The sequence below is a fragment of the Haplochromis burtoni genome, unplaced genomic scaffold (genome assembly GCF_018398535.1).
Source record: "Haplochromis burtoni strain Fernald_Lab_line unplaced genomic scaffold, NCSU_Asbu1 Contig_929, whole genome shotgun sequence".
Taxonomy (NCBI): domain Eukaryota; kingdom Metazoa; phylum Chordata; class Actinopteri; order Cichliformes; family Cichlidae; genus Haplochromis; species Haplochromis burtoni.
This window is the reverse complement of record NW_024583290.1, coordinates 49321-67327: the sequence shown is the minus strand read 5'-3', so window position 1 is coordinate 67327 and position 18007 is coordinate 49321. Positions and strand designations below refer to the sequence as shown.

The following is an 18007-nucleotide window of genomic DNA, read 5'->3' as shown; positions in this document are numbered from 1 at the left end:
TTGTCTACGGCATCCCTGACATTGCTGGCACAATTCAAACGCACAGATTCTGATTAAATCTCACCATTACGTCGGGGATAGGGTGTGCTAAAATCACTTTCCAGAGAGACTAGTTGATTACTAATTGAAACATTGTCTTTCTGAGCTCTTCAAAGCTCTGTACACCCGACAGGTGTTTTCAATGAGTCTGCTTATATGCTGTGTTTTGGAATTTCAGGAAATCTGTCAGCAACGTAGACAGATGCATGTGAGAGACACATTAGTAAATTGAAGCCTTCAGCTGAGCATTTAGGTCACTATACTGATGGATGTGGACTCCAAATCGGACATTATTACAACAGCATGACTTGAAACTATCAACCAAGGTTAAAAACTTCTCAGGAAATTTTCTTCTGAGGTCACATAGTGAGCGAGCTAATGCCAATTTTCTCAAAGACTTAACACATGCAGAATTATTTTTGCAACCAAATTCATCACTCCCTGGTGGCCAACAGAACATATGCATGTTTAAGGTAAGTATTTTCAACCCTGCAAGCTGCATCAATTTTGTGTAGGTGTGCCTCAGAGGAGGCAGAGCAGGTTGTGTGTGTGTTGTGTGTGTGTGTGTTGTGTGTGTGTGTGTGTGTGTGTGTGTGGTGTGTGTGTGTGTTGTGTGTGTGTGTGTGCACTGTGGAAAGAGTTGCTTGTCAGAATCAAAATTAGTTCATATCTTTAGTACATAGGGCTGGGCCATATTATACCGTTCACGGTAATACCGGTATAATGTTAGGCAAGATAGGAAAATGAAATATCGCGATAGAATATGAGTAAAACGCGCATGCGCAGTGCCTTTGTTTTCATACGCACATGGCCGATTGTTGAGTGAAACAGATGAACCAGAATTGGTTTGTAAAAATGGTGCAACTTCAGTGATGTGGAACTGGTTTGGTGTTTGTCCGTCAGATACACGACAAAGCACATTTTTTTTGCAGAACATGCAAGCGGCCGTCGTTATTGTCGTATTTGTCGGACTAAGATGCTCTTAAATCTGGGAGTAATCTGGGTCCTAAACCCCTCTTCAGGTCAAACGAACACTGCACTGAGAGTTAAAAACTGTCTAAATTCTTTCATCTTTAATAAAACGATCAGCATTGCTGCTTTACCAGGTGTAACTATGAAGTTTAACTTCCAGGCATCCATGAAAACAAAATGTATTACATTTAACGGAGTTAGAAGTTAGCAGGAAGCTAGCGGAAGTTAGCTCGCTAGTTTCGCTAGTTACCTAAGCATGATATTGCATGTTCTGACTGAGAGATTTCTGAAAAAAATCAAACGTACAGCTCTGCTATCACTTCCAACATAAATGAAGACAGGAAACTAAACAGCAGTGACGTTTGTAGGGTTACTGAAGTTGGGCTAGCTGGTATATAATGATGTGCTACGTAATCGCTAGCGACACAGCTATGTTAGCATAACATAAACAGTGAAGCTGGAGGACGAACACTAACACTTTTCCACTTATAAAAGTTAACGTGAAGGTTCCTCATGGTTAGAGACAAATGCAATCGCATGGCAGGATGCTGTAAACGGACCAAACTTCAGTCAGGAGAACAACTGAGATAATCCATCCACAATACGAGGTTAGTCATTAATATACTGCAACAACATGGGAATAGAGCAGCTGCCAGAGAATTCAACATTAATGAATCAATGGTACAGAAGTGGAGGAAGCAAGAAGAATGAGTTTAATAAAGTTTGATTTATCTGACTGCTTTGTTTCGCTTAATGTGCCTTATAATCCCGTGCACCTTATGGTCCGAAAAATACGTACTGCACACTGCAGTTTAATGTTGCAAAGCACCTCTTTTTAACTTCAGTGGATATTATACATGGTTATGCTCAGGATATGTCAGCCCATTTCTACTGGAAATGCCTTTTGGTTAAACTTTCAGCAAGGAATTTGCATTTGCACTGTTACATTTTTATAAAGCTTTAATGTACATAAAAACCAGCTTCTTGTTTAAGTGAAAATAAATGGAAGGTTGTCTTTTTGCGCTAGTAATGTTGTGGAGTTGTATTTTGTCTCGCATCAATTATATCGTCAGTTATATCGTTATTGCAAATTTTCAAATATATATCGTGATAAATATTTTTGGCCATATCGCCCTGCTCTATCCAGCATGTGATGAGGTAACCAAATTTCATTAAAGACCTGGAATAAGGCCTTGATTACAACTTCCACTTCCATGAGTCTCAACAAAATTTTGGTATTGGACATTGAGCGTAAGGGTCTCTATGGCTGTTTCTTACCACCACGCAAATCATTCACACTAGCTGTGTGTATGTCCCAGGTGGCAAACGCAAATACGTTTAATGGAAATGACTACCTGGTTGTTTCTCCAGCTCTCTGTGTTCACAGTGGAGACTTTTAAATATGGTCTAAAATGTCCAGTTTAAGTAAGAGCTCTCAAATCATGCACAAAACAACTCTTCTGGGCGCTTTGAGTGCTCGGAAGAGTAGAAAAGCGCTATATAAGAACCAGTCCATGTATATACGTGATGAGAGAAGTTGTAAAACTTCAGCAGGAAGTATTTTATCATTACAAGGTAGGTTTGTGATTTCTGGGACTATCACAGTTCATAATACCCATCATAGTCCTCCATGCTCAGTGGCTGACAATCACAAGTAATTTCTGCTTTCTCTACTAACCAAAAGACAGCGAGCAAAGTGGCTACATTCATATTTCAGACCGTATAAGCTCTGATATAACTAATGTAATCCATAAACTAATGAATAAGCTAAATCGCAGCACCAAAAAACAGACACAAGTAACAGCAACACTCTTAACAGCGCCCACTTCTGATTGACTGACATCTACTGAGCCATGCTGGCATCTCTTCATTAGAAAATTAGATGTTCCAGTCATTGAATCCAAATATTTCGATAGACACAAACGTGAGACTAAAATTTTCCCCCGGACGTTTGAGAGAAAAACAAAGAGAAAAAGACAGCTTTGTAGGGTAATTTCCACTGCCATTCAGCAAAATTGATTAATGTTTGGATCCGTTTATCTAAACTCATTATGCTCTGCTTTGACCCACTACATCCTATTCATACTTGATGTACCCTGTCTCTAATGATTTTCCCACTAGGATGATTAGAGTTGCATCTCACCCATTAAGTCTTTAAAATCTACTTGCTACGCAATCCATCCGCCTTCATCTATTCACCTCCTACCACCCAAAACCTCCCTCTTCTCTCATCATTAACCTCCTCCCTCTGCAGCGTTTCTTCTCTCACACTTCCTTCATTCCTGTCCACCTTCATCATCATCCCCGTCTTTAGTAAATGTGTGTTGGCACAGCTTCAGTTAATTGAGAAAGACATCCACCCTAACAAGCAGGACGTCCACGAAGCAATGTGGGCGTCAAGCATCAGTCGCGTCACACATCCAGAGCTGAAAACAACGTGCCTCTCACTAGCACCTACAAAAACACCCCCTCCACATTCATGCAATGTGTTGACAAGCTTGGCCAGGCCTGCCTGTAACAGCTTGTCATGTCCAGGCCACTGCCCTTGGCTTCAACATGACATCATTCGCACCCGCTGTGACCTGCAACGAACCGGACCACTGCCCGGTTAAACAGTAGGAACCTTCTTAAAAGACCTTCCGCTATCAAAGTGGAAGACAAAGAGACAAAGAGAAGACAAAGAGAAGACTGAGATTTGTTCTCTGTTTATGCTACACAGACAGTCACACAGAGCTGTCAAAATATTTTACACATTCAGAAACTAAAGCTAAGAACTCCCCATAAGATTTGAATAATTACTCTGCATGCTGCAAACCAGATGTACTCTTAAGTTATCAGTTTTATATCATCATAAGAATAACAGACCCTGGGCTACAGTCAACGGAAACTGGAAGCAGACATTATCAGAAGTCTGTGGACATCAGACTAAAACCAGGCACAGCCTCAATGGGAGAAGGAGTGAGGAGAACTCTGGAAAATGATCAAGGGACTTGTTGTTTTTTAAAGATTCAGACTGAAATGGCCCAATAATACCCACTGCAACAAAGTCAGAAAACAATAGAGGACAAAATGTAGTAGCATACGTACACAATACAGCACATCCTCAGAGCTGCACATTGATAACACATCACAACTGCCAACTACACAAGTGTAAATCCTGACTAAAAATTCAATTGTACAAAAGAAAATGGTGAAAAAACCTCCAAAGGTTCAGGAAAACATGCCTGGTAAGGGGGGGGGGGTAATACTCTGGAAAGAAGAGGAATGAAAGTCACTAGAAGAAAGACAAAAAATGAGTGTGCAACTGACACTTAGACAGGTGGAAAGGTAAACAGAGATAGTGAAGATAGGAGCAGCGATACTGAGGGTCGATACATGGGTTTAAACATCCAAAGCAACAGACAATGTACAGGAGTGGATAAGAAGAGAGCGCACACAGGGTGGAGCAGCTGGAGATGAGTGTCAGAGGGATTTGTTAGAGAAGCATAGCAACAAGATTGAAAGGAAAGTTTTATAAGATGGTAGTGAGTCCTGCTGGTTTGGTTTGGAGATGGTGGCACTGACAAAAAGACAGGAGGCCAAGCTAGAGATGTTAAGATTTTCACTAGTCGTGACCAAAGTGGACAAGATTAGAAATTAGCACATCAGAGGGACAGCTCAGGCTGATTGATTTGGAGACAAATTCATAGAAAAAAGGCTGGACATGTTCTGGGGAGGAATAGTGGATATATTGGAGCTGCCAGGCAGGAGGAAAGGGGGGAAGACCACAGAGAAGATTCATGTAGTGAAGGAAAATGCAGAGGGTTGGTGTGACAGAGGAGAGACAGGGTGAGATGCTGAAAGAAGAAAAAGATGATGATGAAACAAAAAAAAGAACAAATAAAAGCTGCAAATGTGAGGTGTTTGGTGGCAAATCGATAGCTGAATGGCTGCAAAAGACAACAAACAGGAGCAGCTTCCAGCTGTCAGCACCGAGTCTCAGGTTTAATTCCAGCCTGGGTAAAATGTATAGCCCTGTTCAATTTCCCAATGATTTTTGTCTTTCTCTAATAATGGCACAATGCCATATAGTAAGTATACTTTTTACTACTACTGTATACAACATTATTCAAAAGTATCTAATCTTTTGCATAAAAGACACAAAAAGACCTGAAAGCAGCAAGAATAGTGCCATAAAAATAGATGACGCTAGACTCTGACATACTGCAGGCCAGTCTATAAATATCACCAACACGAGCAATGATAACAAACACCCTTGTATGAGTCTGAAGGCCACCTGATGCCAAGAACGCAAACAATCCTCTTGCTAAATGCATGAAATCATTTACACGTAACCCCCACTACCCTGCACAGCACCTCCCGTGTGACATGTGAAGAATCAAAATAGCGAGTCTTTTCTGACAATGTGCACGACAGATGAAGGAAAGAGCACCAAAGTCCTGTGAGCCTTTGTGCACGAAGCTAAAACCAGGTCGCTGTTCTGAATCTGAGCCTCGACAATCAGTCTCCTTTCCATCGGACAGCCTTTTAAGTGAAATCATGTCCAGCCTGTCCTTTCTCCAACTACCCCACACCTTCCCATTCTCGATCCCCTTATCCTAGTCTTTCGGTTTGGCCGATCAGCAGAGACGACCGCCCGTCAGCCTCTTGTCCTTCAGTCAGACTTGGCTGCTCCACTGTGCTGGCCTCCAACTCACCTCGTCCGGAGAGACCAAAGCACAGCATGGCAGCATCCTGGCACTAACGCACACACTCATACAACACACAGAAGAGCTTTAATTCAGACAAACGCTTCCTACTTCACGAGTGTGTGTCGGACGGCAGGAAGCCAGCGAGGTAATAGGATGTTCCTTGCTCGCTTTGTAGCGTCTCAAAGAGCTGGGCTAAAGCCAAAGAGTGGAGTAAAAGCACAAAGCCGCACTGAAAACGACGCTGGCTTCCCTTCTTCCCGTTTCATTTAAGGACGACACCTAAGAAGGTGATACAGGGTGAAATACAAACAAACAAACTGCGATTGGGGGGACTTAGTGTTAAATTCTGCCGCCCAAATGTGAGAATTTCATTTCTTTTTAATCTGATTGAGTTTTGAACTGCTCACATTAGAATATAGCAAAATGTAGCCAGTATCTTAATAGGTGAAGCAGCCACTTGCCCAACTGTACATAGAATAACAGTTTTTTAAGCCAACTGTAATCTTTTAGTTTGACACAGTTTTATTGTTATTCTCAGACTTATTTGAAATCAGAGACTTCAATTTTAGAATAAAACAAAAACAGAAAATAAAAGCACACTTCCTGACATTAGAGGGGCAGTCATCTGTAAAGCACAACAGCCAATCAACAGTTTTATGTGGTGTCTTGTGGAGGATAAGCCCTAATCTGACATCAGACAGCCAACACATTAATCCCATCAGCGGACTCGGGGATTATGACGGTGTGTGTCAGCCAGCGTCTACAGTCAGCATATCGGAAGCGCTTCACTGATGGTATACAGACTGGAGCATGTGACAGCGTATCTCATGATTCATAATTTTCTGTTACTCATATACAGTACACTGCTTGGGCTGTGGTAAACACAAGACACAGAGCATTTCATATAAAACCCCACACACAGACTTATGCTTTCCTTTGTTTATATCAATGCATTTCTGCACCTCACAAACTCATCACAACCACAACATTAGCAGTGGATCACCATTCATTCACATCTCTTTGTGATTTTGATCCAAAGAAGAAAAACTGAATGGGGAACTCTCAAAGCAGACGCGAGGCCAACAAACCCCTGACAAATCATATGTGAGTCCATATGTGCTTTATTTCCCAAGTCTTTCCCCCCCTTTTTTTCTTTTGCATCTCAGGCAACCAAACAGATCTCTCTTTGTGGGTAGCAGATGATCGGGTTACATGTGAGGGCTGAGCAAGAAAAAAGAAAAGGAAAAAAATATGAATTTATTTTAAAATGCAGATAATAATCACTGAGGTCAGCCGGAGGAGTATCATCTTGGGGAGATGAAGTGCTCCCTCCTCCTCCTCCTGCACACGCACACACACATATACAGAGAGAGAGAGGGGGAGTGCTTCTGGTAGCCTTTCTGGTTACACAGCTCGTAATGGCCAACACCCAAAAAAAAATACAGGATGGAGCCCCACCGCAAGATTAATTGAAGCTAAAATCTGCATACACTGCAACTAAGAAACACTATTTTGAGAAAGGGATGGTAAAAAAAAATTCATCTTCTAATATCAGCTGCAGCTCGTGTTTGACACACTTGTGACATTTAAATGTTACTCACATTTTAGCCATGATTTCACTATAAAGGCAGGACACACACGGCGTGAGGTCCACATGTAACGCCGTATGTGTGTCTATAATAACCATGTGTTCCTTCCAGTAACATGGAAGTTGGGACAAAAGGCTGGAGAACTGGCAACAAAGGGAAGCGTTATCCCAATTAGTAAGTGAATCAAACGGCTGTGAAGTTGCGATTCGTTTAAAAGGAGACCGAGCAGGACAGGGGGCTCTCTCCCCTCCACCCTCCAGCCGGGAGTCCCTGCCAGAAACTGGGTGTAACACATGTAAGAAAACCGTCAACATCCAACTTAGTAAGTTGCCAGACAAACAAACAATTTTTTAAAATCAATTTACCACCACAGATATTATTAAAGCTGGCAAATAGCCGGGTGGTGGAGGCAGCGTGACCCGCACCCCGGCTCGCTGTCGTGGCCGTGTGTCTGCAGCCGTGCCTGCCTATTGTTTCCTCCGCTGTCACAGCCGTTAAGGTGCGCCTCGGATTAGCTTTAGCTTTAGCCTCGCCGGCTACAGCACCGCAGCCGACCAGGCTAGCACCAACGCCTAGCCGCTCTCCGCGACACAAAGCTAAAAAGGTAACACGGCACCTTTCTTCCGCTCTATTGCCCCAAAGTCGCGGCGGTGTCCGGGCCGAAACACAAAGAAAACAAGCCCAGCACTTTCTCACAAGCACACTTAAAAAGAGTTGAAACGTACCCAGAGCTCCGTTCCCCAACTCATTGCGAAATCCTCTTTCTGAGTTCTCCAGTACTGGAAGCAGTTTTCCCCCCGCTCAGACTCTCCAAACGGCCGCCGGGATTCGGTCCTTCCGACTGTCTGCCGACTGAACACACACTCCACCTCCTTCACCTCCTCCTGAATCAGCAGGGACGCCCTTCCAGGGGCCCTGGACCACAGACAATCTACAAAGAGAAAAACGGATTTATGTTCAGTGAACATTTTTAATCAGGTCTTTCATATTAAGTGTATTTACCTGAAACCAACAATAAAGAAAGAACAGAGTAAAGCAAAAATACAAATAAAAAAAGACACATTTTCAGCAGCTCAGTTTAATTCAAACACTGATTAAATGTATGAACTGGATACAAACTCGAGTATAGAAATGGAATGAATTATTTAGTCGGCATAATACGAAATGCTGCAGGAAAAAAAAAACAGATTTTATGGTATGACAATGTAATACATTTTAATTTCAGTCATTTTCATATTTCACGAAGCTCTCTTTTGGCGCATTTGTTGACTGGTTATTTAAAATTAATTAAAATAAGAAGTAATTTACATTGTCCCATTTTACTGGCCATGAAACCACTCAATAATGAAAATATTAGTATTAACAGCGTCGTAAAGTTTGCAAAGTTTAGATAAATATTTTAATTTCGTTTGTCTTTGGTGTATTTTAATTATTTTTATTTATTTTTTTTATTTGTCCTGATCTCTTACCATATTTCCATCATTACACATCATTTCTATAAAGCCGGTTGTTATTGGTGTTAATAATAAATTAATTTATAATTCATTATAGTTCCTTTTATTTCAAAAAGTCATGTTTAAAGCTACCGGTAGGTGTTTGGATAGGTTTATTTTTGTTTTGTTTTGCTATTTTGACATCAGCGCGTATATTAAAAGTTCGTACGAGGCAAAATATTTATTTGAAAAGTGTTGAAAAGTATCAGAAAAGTATTTCTGATGACCTAGAGCATTAAAAACGCTTTAAATATAATCCGTTTACAGTTTCTTTAATAATGATTTAGTGGTTCCCTCTAGCGGCCAAGATGAATTATTACAGATCTTGATTTATATATAATTAATAAATAAATATTGTAAATTTTTGCAAGTTGAACCTGGAAATAATCCAAAAGGTTGAAGAATTTAAATACTACGTTTAAAATTAAAAATAAATGTTTTTAATTCTGCTCCATTCCTGTCTACATAGTTGCAAATTCTACTGCATTAGACTGGCTCTTCACAGGTTTGTTGCCATAAATCAGCTTGATTTATCATATTTATTTGCTGTTAAATTTGATAGTAACTCACGTTTCCACCGGAAAACTTTGTATTATGTAGGCATTAAGTTTAAACTGCTGGCTTGAATCTTTTTGTAGAAGATTAATACCGCAGCAGGACAAACTGCACCACAGAGCTTGGCAAGAACTAAAGGCCAGTGAAAACTAAAAATTACTGACCTCAGCATGAGGCCTCCTTATAATTATATTGCTTACATGGATACAGTGGATATAATGTTTAAATGCATCATTTTTGCGATGTTAAAAAATGTGATCACAATGATTCAAAAGTTTTCCCACTTTAATGTGACCTGTAATAATTCAACTGATGAACAAATGTGTTAGAAGAAAATAATAATTTTAATAACAAAAAATGTTTTTTAAGGTGTATTTTTGTCAGAAAACACTTCTGTCCTGCAACCCTATCACATAATTTCGACATATGGAAATACATGACATTGTTGCCACGTGTAATACACATCTAGTGCATGGCGAGTCCCCTGGCAGCCTCACTGACCAGTATTCATCTTGGCTTTTAATCAGTTTTGGGGGGCATCCAGGTTTTTCGTCCCATGTTTTCTCCACTGGGTTCCACAGTATATCCAATGCTGTGGAAATTTTTTGTACCCTTCTCCTGCCTGATACATTTAAACAATGAGATCCTTTGATGCTTTTTAAATCCCTGCTTGCCCTGCAGGGGGTCTTTGTTTATCCTTCAAGCTCCCAGTTTGGGGGTCCCTCCTGAGTGCTCCATTTACCACGGGGATCACTATTGCCTTCACCCTCCACATCTTCTCTAAGTCCTGTGTGTTTCTCAAGCTTCTTGCGTGACTTCACTCCAGGTACATAGGCCCATAGGAGTGAATGTGAGCATGAATGGTTGTCTGTTTCTATGCTAGCCCTGTAACAGCCTGGGGACTTGTCGTACTCTGCTTCTCAGCTTTGGAAGCTGAGATAGGCTCCACTGCGTCCCTGTTTCTTTGCTCAAATACTGCAGTAATTTAAGACCAGCAAAAGCAACAAATGATCAAATATGAAATGTTTTATTGACACTGCACAATACATGAAACATTGCTAAGGCAAGAGGCAAAACAAATTTCCCATGTCTAGTCATAAACCTAATTCAGTAGCATAAAGGCACAAATTAAAAGTAGTAATTATGGGAGCTGCTGGGTGAGTTTTTAATAATACCGCATGATATTTTTTACACCTGCAAAATAATAAGAAACTAAAGCTTTGAAATGAACGGAAGAGAGTAGAGTAGGTAAATTTTATTTGCCTCCAAATTATATTGGAGTGGAAGTAGCAGCATTACCGTCTAATCCAAACTCCGTAGCGGTTGGTGGCGGAATTGCGCCACCCTACAGTATACCGCGAGGAAGAAGAAGAAGAAGAAGAAGAAGAAGCAGCAGCATCTGGAGGGGGATTGAGTTTCTGTTTGGTTCTGATTGGCAATGCACTTACGAACAATTAAATAATCTGGAATTTATTTGTATGACAGATATGCACCGCTACACTGCAAGGTAAGAGGTGTTTATATGTCCCCCAACTGTCATTTATCAGCAGACTGACCTTTGGCACACTTTGCAACTGCTGAGCTCTGGTGGTGCGTTAATTTCTGATAAAAAACAAAACAAAAACACAACTGTTGGCACATAGAGGTTAACGCTTCAGCAACACTTTGCCGTTTAATCAAATTTGTTCAAGCTCGTAAATATTACAGACTTATTTTATTTCTTTTTTGCATTGGGGGGCAAAAGTTCCAAAGCAGCCAATCATATACATGCTAACGCATGGGCCAATCATCGTCCCTGGCCAAGGATTCAATAGAAAACCTGGCTGATGTCAGGTTTCAGTGTAAATTAGGGGGCTCAAATTTTCGGCCCGTATGTTGACGTGAAGAAATATGCAATTTGGCCCTTGAAGTTACTTTTTGTTTTGTTGTTGACTGAAATGTTAAAATAAGTTCTTTAAAAAGCAACAAATTATTAATGAGCAGGAGGTACAAACATGTTGAGGGATTGGCTGTGTTAGTTCAGTGAGAGTTATTTGTAAAGAAAACAATTTAAGTAGCAGTTAAAAACTAATGTGCACACTTATGTCTGCATTTTTATTTTGTTAAATACAAAGAAAGTTATAGCAGAAGTGCTGCCACATGTCTGGCCAGGAAGAGAGCACTAATTTGTTTATTTGGTAGTTCAATGAAAGGCTTCAGTTAGTTAAGAGCAAGAAGAACAACAATTGACAACAACAAGAACTAGAATCAGCAAATCTAAGCTGATGTGACCAAATGAGGGAGAACCCAGTCTATGTACCATTACAGCTTTGCCCCCTCCAGGAGCAAAAAAAACCCCCCCAAACACTACTGCAGGGGTGTCCAACTCCAGGCCTCGAGAGCCAGTGTCCTGCAGGTTTTAGATGTGTCCTTGATCTATCACAGCTGATTTAAATGGCTAAATTACCTCCTAAAAATTTCTTGAGGTTTTCCGGGGGCCTGGTAATGATCTAATCATTTGATTCAGCCGTGCTGACCCAGGGTGATATCTAAAACCTGCAGGACTTCAACCCTTGAGGCCTGGAGTTGGCACTACTGCATACAAAATCCTGGAATTAAAACAGTAATTTGAACTCTTCAGTGTACTGTTGGACAATAATTTAATCTCCAGATTTTCATAATCTTTTTTTGCAGTTCTCTCTTCTTTTGTTGTCATGTTGCAAATAAGTCTTTAAATGTTTTTTCCCTGATTCTTGTTTAGCAGGTTTGTTGAGCGGTACTGGCAGCGTTCAGTCTGCGGTATGAGCTCTGTTGCAGGGAGGAGGAGAGCCCTGCCGAGTGCCTTCCCTGTGCTGGACCTGCCCCTTCTGCCCATCCACAAACACATTTATGAAGCAAACCTCAGAAATAGCAACGCCTGGTGTAAGAAGTAGGTTTTGCTCACACATTTGCTCTCACATTTCCTAGTGTATTAGTATGTGCTTTGTTGCAATTTGGTGTTTCTAATCAACTATTTTAGATTTATTAAGTGGATTTTTGTTTGTTTATTTTTTTAATCTCAAAATAAATTCCCTGCTTGTTTGTGTGTGACAGTGTGTTGCCAGATCTGCACTTGTTGTCATTCATTATCCCTGGTTATCTCCATTTATTAGGTACACAGAGTTTAGTGAGAAGGTGATGGAAGGGGGAGGGGAGAGGGCCATAGCCAGACACACTCAGAGAAACAGGAAGTTGCTGGTCAGAGACAGGCTTCGCCTCCTCTTGGATGACGAGGACTTTCTGGAGCTGTCACTATTTGCTGGTTTGGGTCTTCCGTACGGGGACATACCTTCAGCCGGCAGTATGACTGGTCAGAAACGACTACAGATTAGTGTGACCGCAGCTAAATACCCTCATTTAATTTCTTTATTTCAGATTGTCTTCTGTTTACTCCACATCTTCTGGGATCAGAGTGTGACACTATGCATTTTTTTTTATTCGTCTGTACAAACATCATTCAGGCATTGGCAGGATCAACGGCCTGTGGTGTGTGTTTGTTGCCAGCGACGCTACGGTGAAAGGAGGCACATCGTATCCTATCACGGTAAAGAAGAATCTCCGAGCGCAGGAAATAGCAATCAAAAATCGTTTGCCTTGCGTGTACCTGGTCGACTCCGGTGGAGCGTTCCTGCCGCTGCAGGTTAGCGCACGCACACATAAGCACATCTCCGATTTAATATGCGTAAGGGTTCTACCTTTAGAGTAAGTGAATGCTAGTGGAATTTATACTGACTGCTGTTTCCTCGTCTGTGTATAAATGTCCAGTCAGAGATTTTTCCTGATAAGAATCACGGAGGAAGGACGTTTTACAATGAAGCCATCATGTCTGCCATGAAGATCCCCCAGGTAAGGATGAGTTAGAAGGCTTTGGTCTTTACATAGATTATCATTCCTGTTTATAAGCTACACTTTGCCTTTAAAATGTTTCATATGCACACACTTGTTTTCTAAAACATTCTCATGATTTGTGAACTGTTGTGCCCCTCCAGGGAGACCATAATCACAGGACCGTGATTCTATTTAAAATTTTGGCATAATTCATCTCCACAGGCAGAGAATTTTTCAGTCTAAAAATGAAGAGAGAACAAGTTACCATTGTTAAGTTCTCATTGTTTTTCTTTGTTTTTGCTTTTGGTTTTTTCACTATTTCAAATTGCAGTTCTGATATGAAAATTGATCATCCTAAAGGTAGCTGTTGTGTGCGGGTCATGCACGGCGGGTGGAGCTTACATGCCCACTATGGCGGAGGAAGCTGTAATGGTGCACAGAATAGGAACCATATTCCTGGGCGGACCGCCACTTGTGAAAGCTGCTACTGGAGAGGAGGTGACGCCAGAGGACCTGGGAGGGGCCAGGCTCCATGCTGAGTATGTGTGTAAATCTAATCAGTCCTGAATAGTATCAGAAGAATTAGTTCATATCATCATGTATCAAGTTACCATCTTGTTCCAGAGTGAGTGGCTGCGTGGATCACTTTGCCTGGGAGGAGAAGGAGGCTTTTGATTACACTAGAAACATTATATCAACCCTCAACTTCCTGCTGCCTGAGGAAGAGGAGGAGACAAAGAAGAGGAACGCAGAGGAGGAGCCACTGCACAGTCTGGAAGAGCTTTTAGGACTCGCCCCTAAGAGTTACAACTACAGCCTGGATGTTAAGATGGTACAATGTGACGGACACAAATGCACAAAGTGCTCTAGTCGGATGAGTTTGTTACTCTTATGCTGAGTTGCGGCTCTGTGACCTTTAGTTGGTTGTTTCTGTTGTTCTGCCCAGGTAGTCAGTCGACTGGTAGATGGGAGCCGCTTTCTGGAATTTAAAGCTCGCTATGGAACCTCACTCGTCACTGGCTTTGCAAAGATACATGGGTAAAAGATATAAACACAACCAATACGCTCACTGAAGTCTTCTTGTAGCACATAAACTCTGATTGTTGACATTGTGTTCCTAATGTTTTTTGTAATACTGAGGACACGATTTACATTTACTGCAGTCCTGCTTTTTATTCTTGGACTCAACTAGAGTAGCTCTGCATGATTATCTAAAATAATCCTTATTTGTCCCATACGGGCCATGATGGAGCTTCTCATTTCACCCACTGCCTGAAACAAGCACTTGCCGTTCCTTTCGCTTCCCTTTAAACCAGCTTTCCTCTGATTGGCTGCCCCTTGTGTGCAGTAGGTGGATTGATCTGTTGTGTATGTTATAGCTAGAGTTGTGCGCTTGAGAGGGCCAGATTAGGGAAATTGGTTCACACTGACATCAAACTGAAACAACAGTAGAAACATTTTCTTTTAAAAGCGTTTACAGTAGCCTGAAACCCGAGCTTTCATCTAGTAGCTTTGCTAATATGATTTTGGTTTCACTTTAAAATGTGATGTTACACCTGTTACATGTGGCTGATAATGAATACCTTAAGTAATACTTCACCTAAACTTAAGGTAATTCTTTCTTTGTGTTCACTGCGTCAGTCACCTAGTTGGAATTTTAGCGAATGATGGACAGCTGTCATATGAGGCCACACTGAAAGGAAGCCATTTTGTCCAGTTGTGCAACCAGAGAGACGTCCCACTCCTCTTCCTCCAGAACACGGCACCCACTGCAGCACTGACACTGTCCACAAAACAGGTATTCACTCTCACTTCAATCTCACTAAAAACAAATGCACAGGGACTCAAGTTTGGAAGAGTTTAGAATCACTTTGAGTCCCCAGTAAGTGTAAAAAAACCATCCCAAGTACCATTTATTCATGTGTGTGTCTCCCAGGCAGAGATGAACAGTAACCATCTAAAAGCTCAGGGTTCAATGATGTCAGCAGTAGCATCCGCCTCTGTTCCCAAGATCACTGTGGTGATTGGTGGTTGCCATGGTGCAGACAGCTATGCTATGGTGAGCGAATCAATTTATTTTTCAGTCTAGAGTTTGTACATGACCATTTTCAGATCATTTTTCTGTTTATTAAACCATGTAACACTGATCGATGAAACAAACGTGATATAAAAAGCACCTAAATTAAGGGATGAACCAGTGTTGTGTTCCCATATAACAGACAACCTGGCAAAGAGTCCATTTTTAATGTGCCAGTGGGTTTCTGGTCGCCTCTGCAAAAACAAAAGTGACGCAGTTTCACAGGCATAAAATAGTATTTTTACAGGAAGAAGGTGCTTCCTAAAGAACTTTTAAACAAAAACTTGGAATATCTAAGCTTGGCGTGAGGTGTGTTCTTAAAAACAAATCTGAAGTGAAGGACAAAATAAGTGACATGCCTGGAAAAAAACTAGAAGATAAACAAATGTCATAGTTTGAGAATACATATCCGGAAGTGATGTTAGGGATAACAATGATCCCAAACATGCTGCCATTACAGTAAAAGCATTTCTGGATAGGAAAGCAAGCAATGAAACACTATCAGCCATGTCATGGACTGACCTGCCAGGAGCTCTGACCGCAACATGACTAAAGCCGTGCAGGATCATCTTGACAGTGAACAGAATAAAAGGCAGCCAACTTCCAAAAAGATTTGAATGTCCTTCAACTATTCCTTAAGACTGCTTAAAGACACAAGACAGCCTCAAGTCTCTACCGCAGAGAGTTTAGAGAAGATATTAGTGGTGCAACGGATCACGGTTGATCCGTAATCCGAACCGATCCCACTCCACGGTTTGGCACGCACGTGATTCGAAAAAGAAGAAAAAAAGTATGTTTATAAAAGCTATTGGGGTGTTTAGCTGCAGACGGGAGGCCGTTTTCCGTTGTGCAAAACAAGGGTTTTAAACTAGTCAACGCGTTAGTTGACGCATTGATGCCGTGCAGCCCCACGCACGGGGCGATAACTAGTTAACAGAGATTTGCCACATTAATGCAGTTATGGCATTAACATCATTTTAACGAGATTTACTCTGACAGCACTAGTTTAAACTATGATGAACGTGCTTGAGCCACGCTATGATATCCCGTCGCGCGTCCACTTCAGTGACAAGATCGCTCCAAGCATGTATGAGCAGGAAAAGTTTAAAGTTATGACTGAACTGTCCCAGGCATGTTCTGTTACAAACGGGTGGACCTCCAGGGCAGCGGAAAGCTACGTGACCGTGACTGCTCATTATATCACAGCGGAGTGGGAGATAGAAAGCCCTGTACTGCCCTATATTGCATCTTAATTTGTTTTTATATAATTGCGTGGAATGAGTCTTGAGTGGAATGTATTTTTAATAGGCAAAAAATACTTAAATAAGTAAATGGCGAGTTAAATTTTTGTCTTCTTCTTTTCTGCTGATCCAAAAATTGATCCAATCCGTGACGAAAAAAAACGTGATCCGAACCGTGAGACTTTTGATCCGTTGCACCACTAGAAGATATGCAAAAAAACCCCAGAAATTGCACATAATGATCATTCTTACCGATTCATTGTAATCTTGTAGAATGTGGCTTACAGTAATAATTCCTTCTTCGTTCCTCACCAGTGTGGCCGAGCATTTGATCCTAATTTCTTGTTCCTGTGGCCCAATGCCAAAGTTTCTATTGCCCCTCCGGGTCACATTGGCTCTCTGCTTCCCCTTGATGGTGAGCAAGAAGAAGAGCAGAAGAAGCAGGAAGAGGAACTAAACAGGATGTTGGTGGAAGAGAGTTCAGCTTTCTTCTCCTCCAGCAGGATGTGGGATGATGGAGTCATTCTGCCGCAGAACACCCGGAAGGTAAAAATGACCCATTTTTAAGGGAGTATCTGTGTCTTTGGGAACATTCGAGAGCACATTTAAGAACGCTTCTTTTTTGTTGTTGTTGTATTTATTGCTTTTTGGTTTCAGGTTCTTAGAGACGTTTTGGACATCATCAAACAGCAGCGGTATCAGCTGTCTACAGAGACTCTGCAATCGATACCTCTGCGTATGTAGAGGCTTCTGTCCCCGTCAAACATCAGATTTAACTGCTCCTGTTGGACTCACAACAATCCCGTTTTCACTTGTAATGGAAGAAGCTTCTCTGTAAATTTGTTGAGGTCTCCACAACAAATATGTAATCAATCCTGTGTACTGTAAATGTAGGCGCTAGGTCAAACCACTCTGGAGAGAGGGATTTAAAAAAATCCTGCACAGTTCCTCGTCAGGTTTTGATTGTCAGCACTTTCAGACCAAGTTTCAGAACAAAATATTTCTCTGGGATGTTTACACACAGCCAGCCTAGTGGTGGATCGTTCCTCACTCAGAATGCCTGACAGCGAGTTGATCTATAAGCGATTCAATCAGTTCAGTTGTTTGTTCTTTACAACACAAAGCATGAACAGCAGTGCATTGGCTCCTTTTACCTGTAGCCTTACACGTAAAAGAATGATTTCCAGTTTCTTTCTCACAGTGAGGATTAATGCTTATTAATATAACATGAGCATCACTTTGGTACTTAAGCTACGTATCTGCATTGGATCAGAACTGGAAAAGTTGGATCAGTGCAGCCTGCATTTTGGTTTAAAATTAGTTTCTTCCTAAAAAAAAACAGTTGACTAGAAACGTGCACTCTATTTCTGTCAGTTTGTTCCAAAAGAAACCCAGTTTAGAAAAAAAATTATAATGTAATTATTGTAGTACAGTTTTTAGTTTAATTATCATGGATTTTAACATTTTGTGTAGTCATTTGTTTGTAATGTTCTGAGGAAGAACA

General features: G+C 41.2%; 2 protein-coding genes across 5 annotated transcripts in view; one reads left to right on the top strand and one right to left on the bottom strand.

Moving 5' to 3' along the window:
• Window positions 1–8245, bottom strand: part of fnbp1l (formin binding protein 1-like) — a 49385-nt gene extending 41140 nt beyond the window's left edge. For both annotated transcript variants that reach the window (XM_014330619.2, XM_042216139.1), the window contains exon 1: window positions 8017–8245. In XM_014330619.2, the coding sequence (XP_014186105.2) occupies window positions 8017–8040 (24 nt within the window). In that variant the 5' untranslated portion in view covers window positions 8041–8245. The remainder of the gene's footprint in view (window positions 1–8016) is intronic.
• A 2441-nt stretch (window positions 8246–10686) lies between these two features.
• si:ch211-198n5.11 (methylcrotonoyl-coenzyme A carboxylase 2) lies at window positions 10687–17897 on the top strand. 3 transcript variants are annotated; one of them, XM_005951064.3, is made up of 12 exons: window positions 10687–10846; window positions 12083–12247; window positions 12471–12667; window positions 12819–12997; window positions 13123–13203; window positions 13546–13724; window positions 13810–14017; window positions 14132–14223; window positions 14827–14983; window positions 15122–15244; window positions 16819–17049; window positions 17161–17897. In XM_005951064.3, exons 1-12 carry the CDS (start codon window positions 10818–10820, stop codon window positions 17245–17247), a joined length of 1728 nt encoding a protein of 575 aa, XP_005951126.1. In that variant the 5' UTR covers window positions 10687–10817; the 3' UTR covers window positions 17248–17897. The 3 variants fall into 3 exon arrangements, with proteins under 3 accessions (XP_005951126.1, XP_005951125.1, XP_005951127.1); XM_005951063.3 differs by having other exon boundaries at window positions 12080–12247; XM_005951065.3 differs by lacking the exon at window positions 10687–10846 and adding an exon at window positions 11776–11941 and having other exon boundaries at window positions 12080–12247.
• Window positions 17898–18007: the final 110 nt, after the last annotated feature.

Excerpts from the sequence above, each read along its gene's own strand:
- si:ch211-198n5.11 (XM_005951063.3), top strand. The coding sequence starts at position 10,818 with ATGACAGATATGCACCGCTACACTGCAAG. Across the intron at positions 12,668-12,818 it reads TTCAGCCGGCAGTATGACTG|GCATTGGCAGGATCAACGGC; the intron begins GTCAGAAACGAC and ends AACATCATTCAG. Across the intron at positions 17,050-17,160 it reads TGCCGCAGAACACCCGGAAG|GTTCTTAGAGACGTTTTGGA; the intron begins GTAAAAATGACC and ends TTTTGGTTTCAG.